The sequence below is a fragment of the Lampris incognitus genome, chromosome 2 (genome assembly GCF_029633865.1).
Source record: "Lampris incognitus isolate fLamInc1 chromosome 2, fLamInc1.hap2, whole genome shotgun sequence".
Classification (NCBI taxonomy): domain Eukaryota; kingdom Metazoa; phylum Chordata; class Actinopteri; order Lampriformes; family Lampridae; genus Lampris; species Lampris incognitus.
In genome coordinates, this window is record NC_079212.1 from 124,618,301 (window position 1) to 124,637,608 (window position 19,308).

The 19,308-nt window shown below is 42.9% G+C and overlaps 1 protein-coding gene across 2 annotated transcripts in view; it reads right to left on the bottom strand.

The window, feature by feature from the left end:
* Positions 1-7,814: 7,814 nt before the first annotated feature.
* The window catches only part of ipo9 (importin 9), a 55,767-nt gene continuing 44,273 nt past the window's right edge, over positions 7,815-19,308 (bottom strand). The window contains exons 21-24 of one of the 2 annotated variants that reach the window (XM_056275262.1): positions 10,250-10,369; positions 9,526-9,639; positions 9,308-9,384; positions 7,815-8,728 (exon numbers count right to left, since the gene is read on the bottom strand). In XM_056275262.1, the coding sequence (XP_056131237.1) occupies positions 8,618-8,728; positions 9,308-9,384; positions 9,526-9,639; positions 10,250-10,369 (422 nt within the window). In that variant the 3' untranslated portion in view covers positions 7,815-8,617. Of the gene's footprint in view, positions 8,729-9,307; positions 9,404-9,525; positions 9,640-10,249; positions 10,370-19,308 lie in introns of both variants that reach the window. The other variant, XR_008809874.1, reaches the window with a different exon arrangement.

A 19,308-nucleotide genomic window follows, 5' to 3' on the forward strand; every position in this document is an offset into this window, starting at 1 on the left:
CAGGGAGGCGAGAACAGGTGAGTGTCACGTAGTGACCCAAGGGTAGTGCAGTTTTTTAGGGCCATTATGAATCCCCCCAGAGAACCTGATATGCAGAAGGCAGAAAGGAGAGGCAGCTTGTGACAAGTGCCGCTGCGCAAGAAAAAGTCACGATACACCAGAGTAAAATATAGAAGTACCGATACAGCGTACCAGTGAGTACCAGCCCACTTTTAGCCCATTATCAGTTAATGGGCTAAAAGTAAATGGGCTAAAAAGTGCAAAACACCGTTCTGGTCATTAGAGAGATGCCTGATGAATGCATAGGAGCTCACTGTAAAAGCATTGGGAGTCCCTTGCTACATTTTCTTAGAGGTGTGAATTTCAATTTTAGTGTGAGGACTTTAGACACTCTTCAATAGTATGGCAAGATCTCTTTAAGAAACTGTTGATCTTAGGGAAAAAATATGGACATCTCTAGACTGCTGCTTTCCCTCTAGGTTCTGTAAAAAAAAAACGATGTTTTTTAAAAAAATCATTTTCTACATTGTTTTGGTGAACCACCTCTCCAAGAGAAAAAAAATTATTCAAAAAAGATTAATCAGAGTCATTATGCTCATATTTAAAAGTTGACTTGCTATTCGTCTGCTTCAGACCTGGGGAAAGAGCATTAAAAAAGGACTACAAATACAGTGCATCCGGAAAGTATTCACACCCCTTCACTTTCCCCACATTTCGTTGATACAGCCTTATTCCAAAATGGATTAAATTCCTTTTTTTCTCTCATCAATCTACACACAATACCCCACAATGACAAAGTGAAAAAGGTTGTGTAGAAATTTTTGCAAATTTATTAAAAATAAAAAACTGAAATATTGCATGTACATAAGTATTCACACCCTTTGCTATGACACTCGAAATTAAGCTCAGGTTCATCCTGTTTCCACTGATCATCCTTGAGATGTTTCTACATCTTGATTGGAGTCCACCTGTAGTAAATTCAATTGATTGGACATAATTTGGAAAGACACACACCTGTGTATATAAGGTCCCACTGTTGACAGTGCATGTCAGAGCAGAAACCAAGCCATGAAGTCAAAGGAATTGTCTGTGGACCTCCGAGACAGGATTGTATCGAGGCACAGATCTGGGGAAGGGTACAAAAATTTTTCTACAGCTTTGAAGGTCCCGAAGAGCACAGTGGTCTCCATCATTCGTAAATGGAAAAAGTTTGGATCCACCAGGACTCTTCCTAGAGCTGGCCGCCCAGCCAAACTGAGCAACTGGGGAAGAAGGGCCTTGGTCAGGGAGGTGACCAAGAACCCGATGGTCACTCTGACAGAGCTCCAGCATTCCTCTGTGGAGATGGGAGAACCTCTCAGAAGGACAACCATCTCTGCAGCACTCCACCAATCAGGCCTTTATGGTAGAGTGGCCAGACGGAAGCCTCTGCTCAGTAAAAGGCACATGACAGCCCGCTTGGAGTTTGCCAGAAAGCACCTAAAGGACTCTCAGACCATGAGAAACAAGATTCTCTGGTCTGATGAAACCAAGATTAAACTCTTTGGCCTGAATGCCAGAGAGAGCAGGGTGTCGGTGGAAACTATGCTACTGTTGGGCGAAGGAGAAGGAGAGGGGGAAAGCATGTCCAGAGGCAGCTAGAGAGGAGGAAGGGTAGGCATGTGGAGGTGAGAGTTGGAACTTTGAATGTTGGCACTATGACTGGTAAAGGGAGAGAGCTGGCTGACATGATGGAAAGAAGAAAGGTAGGCATACTGTGTGTGCAAGAGACCAGGTGGAAGGGGAGTAAGGCCAGGAGTATCGGAGGTGGGTTCAAACTCTTCTACCATGGTGTGAATGGGAGGAGTAATGGGGTAGGGGTAATTCTGAAGGAAGAGTATGTCAAGAGCGTGCTGGAGGTGAAGAGAGTGTCAGACAGAGTGATGAGTATGAAGCTGGAAATTGAAGGTTTATTGCTGAATGTTATCAGCGCATATGCCCCGCAAGTTGGGTGTGAGATGGATGAAAAAGAAGAATTCTGGAGTGAGTTGGACGACATGGTGGAGAGGGTACCCAAGGAGGAGAGAGTGGTGATTGGAGCGGACTTCAATGGACATGTTGGTGAAGGGAACAGAGGTGATGAGGAGGTGATGGGAAGGTATGGAGTCAAGAAGAGAAATGTGGAAGGACAGATGGTGGTCGATTTTGCGAAAAGGATGGAAATGGCTGTGGTGAACACATATTTCAAGAAGAGGGAGGAACACAGGGTGACGTACAAGAGTGGAGGAAAGTGCACACAGGTGGACTATATCTTATGTAGAAGGCGCCATCTAAAAGGGATTGGAGACTGCAAGGTGGTGACAGGGGAGAACGTAGCTAGGCAGCATCGGATGGTGGTCTGTAGGATGACTTTGGAGACCAAGAAGAGGAAGCGAGTGAAGACACAGCCGAAGATCAAATGGTGGAAGTTGAAGAAGGAAGACTGTTGTGTGGAGTTCAGGCAGGAGTTAAGACAGGCACTGGGTGGTAGTGAAGAGTTGTCAGATGGCTGGACAACCACTGCAGAAATAGTGAGGGAGACAGCTAGGAAGGTACTTGGTTTGTCATCAGGACAGAGGAAGGAAGACAAGGAGACTTGGTGGTCGAATGAGGAAGTACAGCAAATTATACAGAGGAAAAGGTTGGCAAACAAGAAGTGGGATAGTCAGAGAGATGAAGAAAGTAGACAGGAGTACAAGGAGATGAAGCGTAAAGCAAAGAGAGAGGTGGCAAAGGCAAAGGAAAAGGCGTATGGTGAGTTGTATGACAGGTTAGACCAGCGGTCGGGAACCTATGGCTCGCGAGCCATATATGGCTCTTCCGGTGACGGCATATGGCTCCCAGACAATTTTGAGTTGAAAATTATTATTTTTTCAAAAAAATCAGTTTGGAACTGATTTTAAAATACTTGTGATATTTCTTAATAATACTGTGTCATTTTAAAGTAAACAGAAATTAGTTTTGAAGATAAATTTCACGGGTCACGGGTCACCCGTGGGTCGGGTCGGGAACCAATGGCTCGCGAGCATGTCCGGGTCATTGTAAAGGTGAAGAAATCAATTTTATCAGATAGCCAACTAGTTTATCCGCTTCAACCCTTGTAACGGAAAAGATGGCGAAAAGAAAAAAAGACGATGATTACCGTGCGTTCCAGGCTGCGTGGACAGAGGAATTTGCATTTGTGGAGAGAGCAGGATCAGCGGTATGTCTAATATGCAATGATAAAATTGCATCGATGAAACGGTCAAATATAAAGCGGCACTTCGATACGCACCATGCTTCATTTGCATCGAAATATCCAGCGGGGGACAGACAGCAGGAAAAGGGCATGCAAGGAGCTACAGCGGAGAGTGCAGACGAGTCAGCAGTAACTACGTGTGTGGACCAAGCAAGGTGACGGGAATTCCGCTAGCTTTGCGGGGGCTTTGGCAATAGTAAGGAATGGAAAGTCATTCACAGATGGCGAGTATGCCAAAACATTCATGCTTGATGTGGCCAATGAACTGTTTGATGACTTCCCAAATAAAGACAAGATAATCAAACGAATAAAAGACATGCCCCTGTCAGCAAGAACTGTGCACGATCGTAGCATCATGATGGCAAATCAAGTCGAGGAAACACAAATTAAGGACATAAACGGCGGGACATACTTTTCTCTCGCGTTAGATGAGTCAACAGACGTTAGCCATCTATCTCAGTGCAGTATCATTGCCAGGTATGCTGCAGGTGACACACTGCGTGAGGAAAGCTTGGCTGTTTTGCCAATGAAAGGGACAACAAGAGGAGAGGATTTATTCATGTCTTTCATGGAGTTTGCTAAAGAAAAAAAACTACCGATGGATAAACTTATTTCTGTCTGTACTGATGGTGCACCCTGTATGTTGGGGAAGAACAAAGGATTTGTAGCGCTTCTCCGTGAACATGAAAAGAGAGCCATCCTAAGTTTTCATTGCATCCTGCACCAGGAGGCGCTTTGCGCTCAGACGTGTGGCCAGGAGCTTGGCGAGGTGATGTCTCTGGTCATTCGAGTGGTCAACTTTATTGTTGCCCGAGCTTTAAATGATCGCCAGTTTAAAGCTCTGTTAGAAGAAGTTGGGAATCATTATCCCGGTCTGCTTTTACACAGCAACGTGCGTTGGTTGTCAAGGGGGAAGGTGCTCAGCCGTTTTGCAGCTTGCCTGAGTGAAATCCGGACTTTTCTTGAAATGAAAGGCGTCAAGCATCCTGAGCTAGACAACACTGACTGGCTCCTGCAGTTTCACTATCTCGTGGACATAACTGGCCATCTGAACCAGCTCAATGTGAAAATGCAAGGTATTGGAAATACAATCTCATCCCTTCAACAAGCAGTGTATGCATTTGAAAGCAAGCTGGAAGTCTTTCTCAGGGACATTGAAACAGGTCGTCTTCTGCACTTTGAAAGACTGCAACAATTTAGAGATGCATGCTTAGCAAGTGACTCCACTCAACGTCTGGATCTCCAGCAGCTAGCTGGCTTTACGTCCAATCTCCCGCAATCATTCAAAGCACGTTTTGGAGAATTTCGTGCGCGCACTGGTCTTTTCAAGTTCATCACTAATCCACATGAGTGTGCAGTGGACAAAATCGACCTGACATGCATCCCCGGGGTCTCTATCGGAGACTTTGAGCTGGAAGTTGCTGACCTGAAGGCATCAGACATGTGGATGAGTAAGTTCAAGTCACTTAATGGAGAGTTGGAAAGGCTTGCGCAACAGCGAGCAGAGCTGGCGAGGGAACACAAGTGGACAGAAATGAAAAATCTTCAACCTGAAGACCAGCTGATTCTTAAAACTTGGAACGAGCTTCCTGTGACATACCACACAATGCAGCGTGTGAGTATTGCCGTATTGACCATGTTTGGCTCTACATATGCATGTGAGCAGTCATTCTCGCATATGAGGAACATTAAGACCAACCTACGCTCACGTTTAACTGATGGAAGCCTCAACGCCTGCATGAAGCTCAACCTCACCACGTATGAACCAGACTACAAGGCCATCAGCAAAACCATGCAGCACCAGAAGTCGCATTAAAAGTGAGACATATTTAATTTATTATACGTTAAAAATACTATATGGCTCTCAATGAAATATATTTAGAAATATTTGGCTTTTATGGCTCTCCCAGTCAAAAAGGTTCCTGACCCCTGGGTTAGACACTAAGGAAGGAGAAAAGGACTTGTACCGATTGGCTAGACAGAGGGACCAAGCTGCAAAGGATGTGCAGCAAGTTAGGGCGATCAAGGATAGAGATGGAAACGTGCTGACAAGCGAGGAGAGTGTGCTAAAAGGTGGAAGGAATACTTTGAGGGGCTGATGAATGAAGAAAATGAGAGAGAGAGAGAGAAGGTTGGATGATGTAGGGATAGTGAATCAGGAAGTTCAGCGGATTAGCAAGGAGGAAGTGAGGGCAGCTATGAAGAGGATGAAGAGTGGAAAGGCAGTTGGTCCTGATGACATACCTGTGGAGGCATGGAGATGTTTAGGAGAGATGGCAGTGGGGTTTTTAACTAGATTGTTTAACACAATCCTGGAAAGTGAGAGGATGCCTGAGGAGTGGAAAAGAAGCATACTGGTACCGATTTTCAAGAACAAGGGCGATGTGCAGAACTGTAACAACTACAGAGGTATAAAGTTGATCAGCCACAGCATGAAGATTTGGGAAAGAGTAATAGAAGCTAGGTTAAGAGGAGAGGGGATGATCAGCGAGCAGCAGTATGGTTTCATGCCACGAAAGAGCACCACAGATACGATGTTTGCTTTGAGAATGTTGATTGAGAAGTATAGAGAAGGCCAGAAAGAGTTGCATTGTGTCTTTGTAGATTTAGAGAAAGCTTATGACAGAGTGCCGAGAGAGGAGGTGTGGTATTGTATGAGGAAGTCAGGAGTTGCAGAGAAGTATGTAGGAGTGGTGCAGGATACGTATGAGGGAAGTGTGACAATGGTGAGGTGTGCGGTTGGAATGACAGATGGGTTCAAGGTGGAGGTCGGATTTCATCAAGGATCGGCTCTGAGCCCTTTCTTGTTTGCAATGGTGATGGACAGGTTGACGGACAAGATCAGGCAGGAGTCTCCATGGACGATGATGTTCGCGGATGACATTGTGATCTGTAGCGAGAGTAGGGTGCAGGTTGAGGAGAGCCTGGAGAGGTGGAGGTATGCACTGGAGAGAAGAGGAATGAAAGTCAGTAGGAGCAAGACGGAATACCTATGCGTGAATGAGAGAGAGGACAGTGGAATGGTCAGGATGCAAGGAGTGGAGGTGACAAAGGCATTTGAGTTTAAATACTTGGGGTCAACCGTCCAAAGTAACGGGGAGTGCAGTAGAGAGGTGAAAAAGAGAGTGCAGGCAGGGTGGAGTGGGTGGAGAAGTGTGTCAGGAGTGATTTGCGACAGAAGGGTACCAGCAAGAGTTAAAGGGAAAGTTTACAAGATGATTGTGAGACCAGCTATGTTGTATGGTTTGGAGACAGTGGCACTGATGAAAAGACAGGAGGTGGAGCTGGAGGTGGCAGAGCTGAAGATGCTAAGATTTTCACTGGGAGTAACGAAGAAGGACAGGATTAGGAATGATTATATTAGAGGGACCGCTCAGGTTGGACGGTTTGGAGACGAAGCAAGAGAGGCAAGATTGAGATGGCTTGGACATGTGTGGAGGAGAGATGCTGAGTATATTGAGAGAAGGATGCTGAATATGGAGCTGCCAGGGAAGAGGAGAAGAGGAAGGCCAAAGAGGAGGTTTATGGATGTGGTGAGGGAAGACATGCAGGTGGCTGGTGTGACAGAGGAAGACGCAGAAGACAGGAAGAAATGGAAACGGATGATCCGCTGTGGCGACCCCTAACGGGAACAGCTGAAAGTAGTAGTAGTTATTTTTAATAAATTTGCAAAAACTTCTACAAAACCTTTTTCACTTTGTCATTATGGGGTATTGTATGTAGATTGATGAGGAAAAAAAGGAATGTAATCCATTTTGGAATAAGGCTGTAACATAACAAAATGTGGGGAAAGTGAAGGGGTGTGAATACTTTCCGGATGCACTGTAGCTCATCAATTTAAGATGGATTTGATCTTACTTGACTTTTTAACAATTTCACCTGTGGACATCCCAGTTCCATAAATAAATCATGTCCTATTTCAAAACATTATGAATATTATCGTTTTGATTTGGGCTACAGTGGATTTTTGTTCCATACCAGTAATGGCAGACAAATGTATAAACCTTAACAGATTTATGGGTTCATTAGATTTAAGCATTTAGGGGTTAATGCTATAATGTCATCAACATTTTTCAGGAGAGCCATTTTTTCTAATAAAATATTGATGTCTTTTGATGCTCGTCCGAAGTGGAGAATCTTCTGCTGGACAGCCAGCAAGTGTGATGCTCTTGGAGAATGTAGGGTTAAGTATACAGTCTGGGAATCAAACTTGGCCCCACCTTTTAGGAGGACATACTTATCACCAAGTAATCTTACTACCCCAAATATCTAATGTTGCCAAAGTAAACAAACAAACACGGAAAAGCCATGGAGCTACTTTCTTAAAAAATAAACAAATAAATCAAATTTCCGGGGGTGGTTTAAGGGGGCATAAAAAAAGTATCACACTCCCCCATCTTGGGAGAGGTTAGTGCTTACTTGAGTATTGAAAAATAATAACATTGTACCTTCTCATGATTCTCAATGCTTCGTCTGCTTTAAGTATGACTGAAAGTCTGCCCATATCATTCCTACCTGGGAGTATAACAAAGGGGGCACAAGCTGAAAATATTGCCCTGTCAGGACTTTTATTTAGAAAGATTTCAAACCCAAACTCCAGTGGGTACAGGGAAATGACAAAGCTGTGGATCACCATGGCAACAGTGTGAATTCAATCCTGCCCACCATACCCTCAGACATGACAACTGGTCTAAGAGCTTTTCATTTCTCTCCAGAAAAGTCAACATTTTCTGAAAATAAGGCCGCCAATATTTCTCTCTTAACTCATAGGACAATTCTTTGACCGTAATTACATCAAGTCTCTTGGAAGCATTTTTTTTTCTTTACCCCCCCCCCACCAAAAAAAAAAGTGTTTATACAGAACCACAAAAATAATGGGTTGGGTTACAAATAGGACATGGTAAAAACAGTCTTTTCATATTTCATGGTTTACCTGCCCTGCTGGTAAACCACAACCCCTCTGTTTAGTTCTAGTCCAGCCCTTTTCTAATCCAAAACGCGAGAGGGAGGTGAGATAGAAACCATTGCGTAAATGACCTCCGAGTCTCCTATGGGCACATACCTGGCTGGTCTCACACATCTCTCTACCCTCACCCCTTGTTCATCCTCTTCTTTACTGTCAGGAGTCCTCCAGACCCGTCCAATCACAACCAACATATATGGCGAAAACGGGATCTGTGGGTAAGTGCATGTCCGTTTCTTCCTGCTCCATTTCCTCTTTCCCCCCTTGCCCATCACTCTGTACTCCTGTTTTTTTTTCCTTTGTTGTGAATCTAATGAGAGCACACGAGGATGGGGGTGAAAAGGAGTGTCTTTATGAGCATTGGTCATGGAAGAAGGGGGGTGGGTGGAGGGGCGAGGCTAGAGGCCTATAGACTGCAGGGCTCGTCTCTCAGTGTCATTGAGGTGGCTGGAGAACATGCTGTAACAAGGCTGCTGGGAGAACTGGGTCAGGAAGTCTGTCAGGTATGCCTAGGGGGTGGAATGACAAAAAACAATTGAGGCCATTGCAACTGTTACTATTGTAAGGACTAGTACTATTAGTGATTTTTCTGCTGTGACTACTACTACTTCTATTACTGCTTCTACTCCTACTACCAACCATGTAGCAAGCAATACTTCATTTAGCCCGTTGCCTAAAGCTGTCAAGAGCACAGGGTACCTTTGCCCACATACTCAGGGGTCACTTGACAACATGAGCTTTTTAAATGGGGTGCAAAGAATTTTAGGTTGTAGTATAAACTAAGCAACATGCAATTACATAAAAGGAAAATCCACACCAATAGCCATCCTAATCATTTTGAGATATTTATAAAAAATCTTCCACATGCTAAAAGTTTAAAATAAGGCTATGTTGGAATGAGTGGTTTGACTTGGGGACATTTTCACAATTTCCAAGCATTTTTCTTTACTTAATGTGATGCTTAAGACTACTATAAAAAATGCATGCACTTTTTAAAAACTAACTGCCACATTTAAGAATAAAAACTGTAGGAACAATACAAAATTCAAACAATAAAACCAAAAAAATCATGTTTAGAAATGGTGCACCTGTAGGTCAATCTGATATATGGGGTCCTTCAAGGCATCTGGATCATCTTCCTCATCGTCCTCATAGTAGTTGTCATCTTTGGAAAAAAATCAGATCTACGGTTGATATTCAGACCACATTTTCAGTTGATGGTGAGAACAATATTTATGCGATAATCGCTCAAAAAGGCCACAAAAAAAAAGGCAGGAACAACTGCTGTGCTTTAAGATTCTACTACCGTATTTGTTGGAGGCAATCAGATCTGAGAGCAGCTGCCCTGCCAGCCCTTCATCTTCATCATCGTCATCTCCCCCTCCCTCCTCCTCCTGGTCCTCCCACATGCCGCTGGAATCTGAGAGAGGAATAAATCAGTTGGTGATGAGTCGTTGGCTGTGCTCATCTTTAATTCACCGTCTCGAAACACAAATGTAGGGTTACGATTTACTCATAAACTCACAATGTGGAGTGATTACCATGACATCAGCCAACACATGATTGCATATTGCGCACAGTGCCTGCACCATGTGACATTTTTTGATATGGCTTCAACACAACAAACTGCCAGTCACCACTGCTGTCATTGTTTACAACTCTACTGGGTCACATCTGAACAATGTAGCCCCCGTGCATTAGTCTGCAAAGATATGACTGGACCGTCCAATTTTTCGACAAGCTGACCGTCAGTCAGCACACGGCCATCGCACCACCTTTTAGAAACCCTTCTCAATGAATAGGCCAGACCTAATCTAAAGCTCAAGATCAAAGATTAATATGAACAACTTTTAAGATTGGTCTGGCCTGCCAGACAACCAACAAGTTTGCCTACTTGTTGGTTGCCTGGCAAAGGGGTAGACAGTCTGCTGTGTAAGATATTCAAAAATTAAGTTCCCCCTCACCAACAGATGTACAAATTAAAACTCTCAAGGCCCCTGGAAGCTTCCTATAGAAAGACATAGATGTACCCTGGCTCCAGTCTGCTGCATTGGCCCTGCTGGCATTTGCCTCCACTACAGACGACAGCTCATTGATGATCAGCTTGAAGATTTTCACTAGTAAAGGAATGTTGGTCCACCGTTCTGGATCTATGGAAGAACAAACAGGAAAAATAAGAATTCTAGAAGACATGTATGTTAAGGTTAATACTCCTGTCTGTGCCCCTGACCAAGGCAATAGGAATGAAGAACTGAAGTTGGTGCCTGGGCACCGCAGCTACCCACTGCTCCTAGCGACACAGCTAGGATGGGATAAATGCAGAAGATGAATTTACTCACGGAGATTAATGAAGTAAATCTTAATCATAATCTTATATTGGGTAGATCAGAGTTTATTTTGTCAGCTACAAGGGAATAATCAACAATGAAATAACAGAGATGCCCTCAATAATTAAACCTGCAAATGTTTGCTGTGCAACCAAGTTATATCAGTTAAATCAATAAAGGAAAGAGTTTTTGTAAAGCAGTTGAGCCCTAGATGGCCAAAACCAGAGAGCTTGTGAACTTGTGAATGTGGTCTGACTCTTGAGATTTGTTAATCCTCAGAATACCTCACTGTAAAGGCCTTTACATATCAGGGGCGTTTTTCTCATGCGATTAATTCACACGTCAATATAATTTTTCGAACTATTGTTTTTGTCATGAGCACTTTCACATAGAACGTGAATATTCTGTGCACACCAAAAAGGGACGACTTTTTCCCCCTCAGAATGAGGTGGATTTTTCTGAACTTTTGCGTTGCAGATAAAGGCATCAACCAATCATGTTGCGCAGAACAGACGTCACATCAAAAGCCTAATGCCAACAGTGGACCTGTTGATTGTTCATGTCAGGGCTTGAGACTAACGGCATCCCGGAGACAATAGAAAATTTGTTCAGGATGATCAGAGATCTTCCCCGGGACGCCTCCGGGACGAAAGGGACTTTTGTATGTACAGTATGTATGAGTAAACTAAACCTTGCGCTGATTTAATCAGAGCGCGTCTGTTCATGCTGTAACTATGGTCACTCACTATCACTGGCTTGCTACTCAGCACGAGACGGATGAAGATTTTGAAATGTTCCTGCAGCACCAGTCCATCTGTCCCCTCAGTCACAGTCAGCTTGCTGGCAGGGCCTCGGCATGTTACAGTGGTTAAAGCAAGAGGGCATTGCAGCATCACTTTTAACGACGGCTAGTACACCTGTGAACCCCGAGTCTGAGGTAAGGAGTAAGGACACATGTTAATGGATGTAACGTAAGTTTTTATATTGTATTTTTTATGTACTTATGATCGTGGTGAAGTTGGTAGCATCAAAATCCGAAAAGGACGCTGTAAACTCATTATTGACAAGGGTGGCTAACATTAATCTCTGTTGAAATAGGCTGCAGAGAGCTAGTTGGCTGCTAGCTGTTTGTAGCTGGTGACCAACACAGTCCTGCGGTGTTCGACAGAGCTAACCTCCCCTCAATGGCCCCAGCGTTAACAGCTAACTGAGCTAATGTCAGCTAACAAAGCTAACCGCTAACAAAGATAATAGAGCTTACAGCTACGTTACAGCTAAAACACACCAGGACTGAGAGTATCTGTTCGGAGTAACATGTGGCGTTTAACATTGAACTGCAGCTTAAATGGAAGTTATTTCTATATTTTTTAAACTGTAACACATAGTTTCCCATATTTTCCCACCTTTTGTGTCTAGTGACTAATGCAGACAATTTGTGGATGAATTTGTGCAGCCACGGAATGGGTTGCATGTAATTCCAGCGGGCAAATGCTCACTGTTAAGGTACATCCATTTAAAAGTGCTTGTTTTTTGCCACAGGCTCGTATTGTTATATCGGACAACTTTATGAAAGAATCCCTCAGATAGACATTTCTGTGAATTAATAACAAAATTCTAAACATGGAAACAGCCGCTCTGCAAAGCCACCAGACTTCATTTGCACTAACACTAGTTATATCATTGTACAAAAACACACAATTCAAACTCCATAGAAAAACAAAATAAAACTCAACACCATCTAGGTTATTCTTTCCACCGTTACAACAATAACCAATAACTCACTCTGGTTTGGTTGAAATAAAGTCCTTAATTCACATTAGATGTGTAGATATCAGGAGAAGAGAGAAAGAGCACGATGAGCCTATATGTATGTATGTATGTATGTATGTATATATATATACACTACCGTTCAAAAGTTTGGGATCACCCAAACAATTTTGTGTTTTCCATGAAAAGTCACACTTATTCACCACCATATGTTGTGAAATGAATAGAAAATAGAGTCAAGACATTGACAAGGTTAGAAATAATGATTTGTATTTGAAATAAGATTTTTTTTACATCAAACTTTGCTTTCGTCAAAGAATCCTCCATTTGCAGCAATTACAGCATTGCAGACCTTTGGCATTCTAGCTGTTAATTTGTTGAGGTAATCTGGAGAAATTGCACCCCACGCTTCCAGAAGCAGCTCCCACAAGTTGGATTGGTTGGATGGGCACTTCTTTGAGCAGATTGAGTTTCTGGAGCATCACATTTGTGGGGTCAATTAAACGCTCAAAATGGCCAGAAAAAGAGAACTTTCATCTGAAACTCGACAGTCTATTCTTGTTCTTAGAAATGAAGGCTATTCCATGCGAGAAATTGCTAAGAAATTGAAGATTTCCTACACCGGTGTGTACTACTCCCTTCAGAGGACAGCACAAACAGGCTCTAACCAGAGTAGAAAAAGAAGTGGGAGGCCGCGTTGCACAACTGAGCAAGAAGATAAGTACATTAGAGTCTCTAGTTTGAGAAACAGACGCCTCACAGGTCCCCAACTGGCATCTTCATTAAATAGTACCTGTTAGAGCCTGTTTGTGCTGTCCTCTGAAGGGAGTAGTACACACCGGTGTAGGAAATCTTCAATTTCTTAGCAATTTCTCGCATGGAATAGCCTTCATTTCTAAGAACAAGAATAGACTGTCGAGTTTCAGGTGAAAGTTCTCTTTTTCTGGCCATTTTGAGCGTTTAATTGACCCCACAAATGTGATGCTCCAGAAACTCAATCTGCTCAAAGAAGTGCCCATCCAACCAATCCAACTTGTGGGAGCTGCTTCTGGAAGCGTGGGGTGCAATTTCTCCAGATTACCTCAACAAATTAACAGCTAGAATGCCAAAGGTCTGCAATGCTGTAATTGCTGCAAATGGAGGATTCTTTAACGAAAGCAAAGTTTGATGTAAAAAAAATCTTATTTCAAATACAAATAATTATTTCTAACCTTGTCAATGTCTTGACTCTATTTTCTATTCATTTCACAACATATGGTGGTGAATAAGTGTGACTTTTCATGGAAAACACGAAATTGTTTGGGTGATCCCAAACTTTTGAACGGTAGTGTATATGTGTGTGTGTGTGTGTGTGTGTGTGTGTGTGTGTGTGTGTGTGTGTGTGTGTGCCCCAACACCACCCCACTATATGATATACATAAATTACCCCATTTGACATTACCTTGTTATATTCTAAATGTATGCCATTTCAACAGTGCCCTGGTCATTTAAATGCTTTTTCAAAACAAGCTCCAACCCTTTACCCCATTGGTTGTAATGTTTTCTACCCCACCATTGGTTGCTGTGCATCGTAACTACCTAGCCCATTGATTGTAATAGTTCAAATGTTTTCTCCTCTCATTGGTTGCTGTCCACCGAAATTAGGAGCATGACGCGGGACAACGTATACTGTGTGTTTTCTTTGTTGAATCACATTAGCAGCTGATGAGTGCGCAATACACGAAACAAACTTGTACTGCTAAAGTGTTTTTCCTACATCTATATTGATATATACACTCACTGGCCACTTTATTAGGTACACCTTGCTAGTACCGGGTTGGACCCCCTTTTGCCTTCAGAACTGCCTTAATCCTTCGTGGCATAGATTCAACAAGGTACTGGAAACATTCCTCAGAGAGTTTGGTCCATATTGACACGATAGCATCACGGAGTTGCTGCAGATTTGTCAGCTGCACATCCATGATACGAATCTCCCGGTCCACCACATCCCAAAGGTGCTCTATTGGATTGAGATCTGGTGACTGTGGAGGCCATTTGAGTACAGTGAACTCATTGTCATGTTCAAGAAACCAGTCTGAGATGATTCGAGCTTAATGACATGGCGCGTTATCCTGGTGGAAGTAGCCATCAGAAGATGGGAACACTGTGGTCATAAAGGGATGGACATGGTCAGCAACAATACTCAGGTAGGCTGTGGTGTTGACACGATGCTCAATTGGTACTAAGGGGCCCAAAGTGTGCCAAGAAAATATCCCCCACACCATTACACCACCACCACCAGCCTGAACCGTTGATACATGGCAGGATGGATCCATGCTTTCATGTTGTTGACGCCAAATTCTGACCCTACCATCCGAATGTCGCAGCAGAAATCGAGACTCATCAGACCAGGCAACGTTTTTCCAATCTTCTATTGTCCAATTTTGGTGAGCCTGTGCGAATTGTAGCCTCAGTTTCCTGTTCTTAGCTGACAAGAGTGGCACCCGGTGTGGTCTTCTGCTGCTGTAGCCCATCTGCCTCAAGGTTCGACGTGTTGTGCATTCAGAGATGCTCTTCTGCATACCTCGGTTGTAATGAGTGGTTATTTGAGTTACTGTTGCCTTTCTATCAGCTCGAACCAGTCTGGCCATTCTCCTCTGACCTCTGGCATCAACAAGGCATTTTCGCCCACAGAACTGCCGCTCACTGGATATTTTCTCTTTTTCGGACCATTCTCTGTAAACCCTAGAGATGGTTGTGCATGAAAATCCCAGTAGATCAGCAGTTTCTGAAATACTCAAACCAGCCCGTCTGGCACCAACAACCATGCCATGTTCAAAGTCACTTAAATCACCTTTCTTCCCCATTCTGATGCTCGGTTTGAACTGCAGCAGATTGTCTTGACCATGTCTACATGCCTAAATGCATTGAGTTGCTGCCATGTGATTGGCTGATTAGAAATTTGCGTTAACGAGCAGTTGGACCGGTGTGCCTAATAAAGTGGCCGGTGAGTGTATGTGTGTGTGTGTGTGTGTATATATATATATATATATATATATATATATATAAAGCGAGCGTATGTTTGTATGTTCGCTTAAAACTCCAGAAATACTCATTGTACAAAAAAAAGTATCTTTAGAATCAGCACTTTCCAAGGATTCAAAAAATATTTCAAAAACCAAGTAAAAAAATTGATTTATTTGCGAAATTGAGTTTATTTTGTGACGATTTGTGGCGGCGGCGGATTTGTGGAGATTAATACCCACATTGGCAAAGAGGCTTGATAAATGGATTGAAAATTATGACATTAGATAATTTTCGTTAACAAGATTAATTTATTCGACATTCATTTATCACATGTATCATATCATATATTTCATCATCGCTTATATCGTAAAGATTCGATCGTGTCTTTCCAGTGGTCAAGGGAGGCACTACACATTGTCAATGCTAGCCCGAAGGCACGCAACGTGGTTTACCCTGAGGCGCTTGAGCACTGAGCGATTAATACACATATTGGCAAAGAAGCTTGATGAATGGATTGAAAATTATGACATTTGATCAATTTCGTTACTAACATTAGTTTAGTCGACATTCGTTTATCACATGTATATCATAAATTATCCTACATCGATTATATCGCAAAGATCAGATCGTGTTGGTTATTTTGGTGAGAACATTTTCCCTGGGCAACGCCGGGTACCTCTGCTTGTGTATATATATTCATTCATTCATTCATCCATTCATCTTCAGCCACTTCTCTGGGGTAGGGTCGCAGTGGCAGCAAGCTAAGTACAGCACTCCAGATGTCCCTCTCCCAACAACGCCCTCCAGCTCCTCCTGGGGGATCCCAAGGTGTTCCCAGACCAGACTGAACATGCAGTCCTTCCACACACACACACAAACACACACATATATATAGCGTTTTTTTCCCCTGAAACTGTCAATGGTGTTGAAAGTGCTCAACTAATGAGCGGAATATCAACATGTATACAGGAAAAGTATCTGTGTTGATCTTTTCCTGTATCCGTGTTGAGATATATATATATATATATATATATATATATATATATATATATATATATGTGGGTGTGTGTGAGTGTGTGCGTCCGTCTGTGCGTGTATGTACAGAATATGTACGTATGTTTCTCCTGTATCTTTTACTGTGACATTTTTCGTAAGTAATGAATGAATGAGCTTTTTGACCAAATCAATTATATTCTACTTCTCTACAGAAACATAGGAGCTCTGGCTATGAAGCAAAACGGAAAAGAAAATTTCTGCCTGAATGGAAAAAGTGCTGTTCATTCATTGAATATGATGAAGCTGCACAACTTATGTACTGCAAAACATGTAGGAGCTTTCCAGCTCAGGCAATGGGGAAAAGCCTGTTCCACAGTGTAACTAGAGAGAAAGTAATAGTGAGAAGCATTAAAGAGCATGCAGCCACGACTGTACACAAATCAGCTGAAGATGCTCTACAAGCAAGAGATCACCCAGATAGAGGAGCACTAGTGTCAGCTTTTGACAGAATAGATGCGGGAATAAAGGAGAAGATGGTATAACTCTTCAACATAGCCTAGTTTATTGCTAAAGAAGAGGCCGCCTTCACCATGTTCCCCAAGCTAGTGCCTCTCCATCATACCAATGGCCTGGACCTCGTCACAACACATAGCAATGACCAGGCATGTTTGAATGTTTATCGAATGTTTATCACAGCCATCGGTTCATGCTTCACTGAAGAGCGTCAGGAAAAGTTGTATTCCGCCAGGTTCTTTTCTGTCATATCTGACTCTTCAGTCAACCGATCAGTGAAGGATCAGGAGCTTATCTACTGCACCAACCTCCAGAATGGCAAACCAGTGAATCAACTCATCCAGATTGTTGCTGTGGAGCATGCCCATAGCCAGGGCATTTTGGATGCTATTCTGGCTGGACTGTTTAAGGTTGGAGAGAAAGAGAGGAGGACCTGAAAAAGTGTCTTGTTGGCTTTAGGTGTGATGGCGCTGCCGTTATGCTGGGTGTGAACAACGGAGTGGCCGCCCAACTCCAATGTTTGTGCCCATCCCTCGTCCAAATCTGGTGTGTGGCTCATCGTCTGGAGCTAGCTGCTCTAGACTGTGTAAAACAGGTTCCTCAGCTGCAACACATCAAGCAAACCCTATGTGCCATCCACAAGCACTACAACTGCTCTGCCAAGGCCACACAGGAGCTTCAGGAGATCAACAAGGCAATGGAGATTTCCATTGTGAGACCAGGGAACACTGAACGTACTCACTGGCTACCACACATTACACGCATTAGAAGCCTTGATGAGGAACTACAGGCCCATTTTGGTACACTTTGGTACCATGCCAGTGACCCTAATGACAGGGAAGCAAGTGCAGCCATGAAGGGGAGGGCAAACCTTGGACCCAGTCGCTGAAGCAGTACAATATACCGCTTTTCATTCACCTCATGCTGGATGTCTTGCAAAAACTGAAGCACCTCAGCCTCTTATTCCAGCAAGAAGGCCTCACTTTGCAGAGGGTCTCAGATGGACTGCAGACAACAACACTGGCTCTTATGGCTATGCAGGTGAGAAATCATTGTTTAAGATTTGGCGTCATTATGTGTCAAATGTCAAGCAGAAAATGTTATTTGTAATTGACACACATACATATTTTATTATTCATAATTACATAATTTTATTTAATGTCACAGCTCAACATGATTAAAGTTATTTTTTTGTTTTTGTTTTTTTGATGATTAAAATTACTTAAGTGTTTTGAGTTTTTCTTCTTCTTTTAACTGTAGACAAACCCAGGACCAAAGTTATGCCAGTTCATGGATGAAGTTGGGGCTGGAAATACCTGACAAGGCATCCAGATATGCAGGACCAGTGCTGATGACGACAATTTTAACACCCTCAAGCTTCGCCTCACCAATGGCTTCTGTGAGTTTGTGTCAGTGATTCAAGAGTCTGGAGACTGGCATACTGAAGGCAACCTCCACACTGTTTGACCTGTCCAACTGGCCAGAGGACACCACCGAGCTGGCAACATTTGGCACCATTGAGCAGAATGTTTTTATGGAGCATTTCCATCCAGTGCTTGAGACATGTGAGAACTTTGAATCTGTGGAAGCAGCTAGGAGAGAGTGGCTTGACCTCAAGATTCTCGTTGCCCGCCACTACAGGCACCTTGATTCCCAGGTGCTATGGCAGTGGCTGATACAGGGTGCCATTGGAAGGGAGGGCCAGTTCTAGCATATGCAGGTGGCAGCAGAGATCAGCCTCATCCTTCCCATGGGCTCCTCTTGCTGTGAGCGCGGCTTCTCTTGCATGATGAGGATCAAGTCAGACTGGAGGTCCTGCTTGTCAAATGAAATGCTTAACTGCCTACTGCAAATATCTGTTCATGGTCCTCCTGCACAGCAGTATGACTCTGTGAAAGCAGTGACAAAGTGGTGGAGAAATGGCTTTAGAGTACGAAGGCCTCAGTACAAAGACTGAGAAAACAGACTGAGACACAGAATGTTTAAATAATTCTGTTACTAAATTCTGTGTCTTACTGTTCTGTTCCTTACATGCTGGTTTAGGGTTAAAACTACTGATTATTTCCTTTAATATGCTGAAAATAATATGCTGAATTTTTTCACCATTAATCTTTTAATCTATGCAATTGTTAAAACATTGTGAAAAATGTTCATCACTATTTCCCAGTGCCCAAAGTAGTCTTCAAGTTGCTTCTTTGTCCAGCCAACAGTTCAAAACCCAAAGACTCTTAATTTACTGCCATAAATAACAAAGAAAAACAACAAATCCTCACAAAGAAGCTGGAACTAGCAAATGTTTGATTTTTTCTTGGAGAGAAAAAAATAAAATCAATTTAATTATTTATTTCCTCATTCCAATTTTGTTTTTGTAATGCCACTAACAACAACAACTATAGATGATGATAAAGTAAAGAAACAACATTTTGATTTTGGGACAGTTCACATTCACTTCGGGATGGTTAAAATTGTTTTTCGGGACG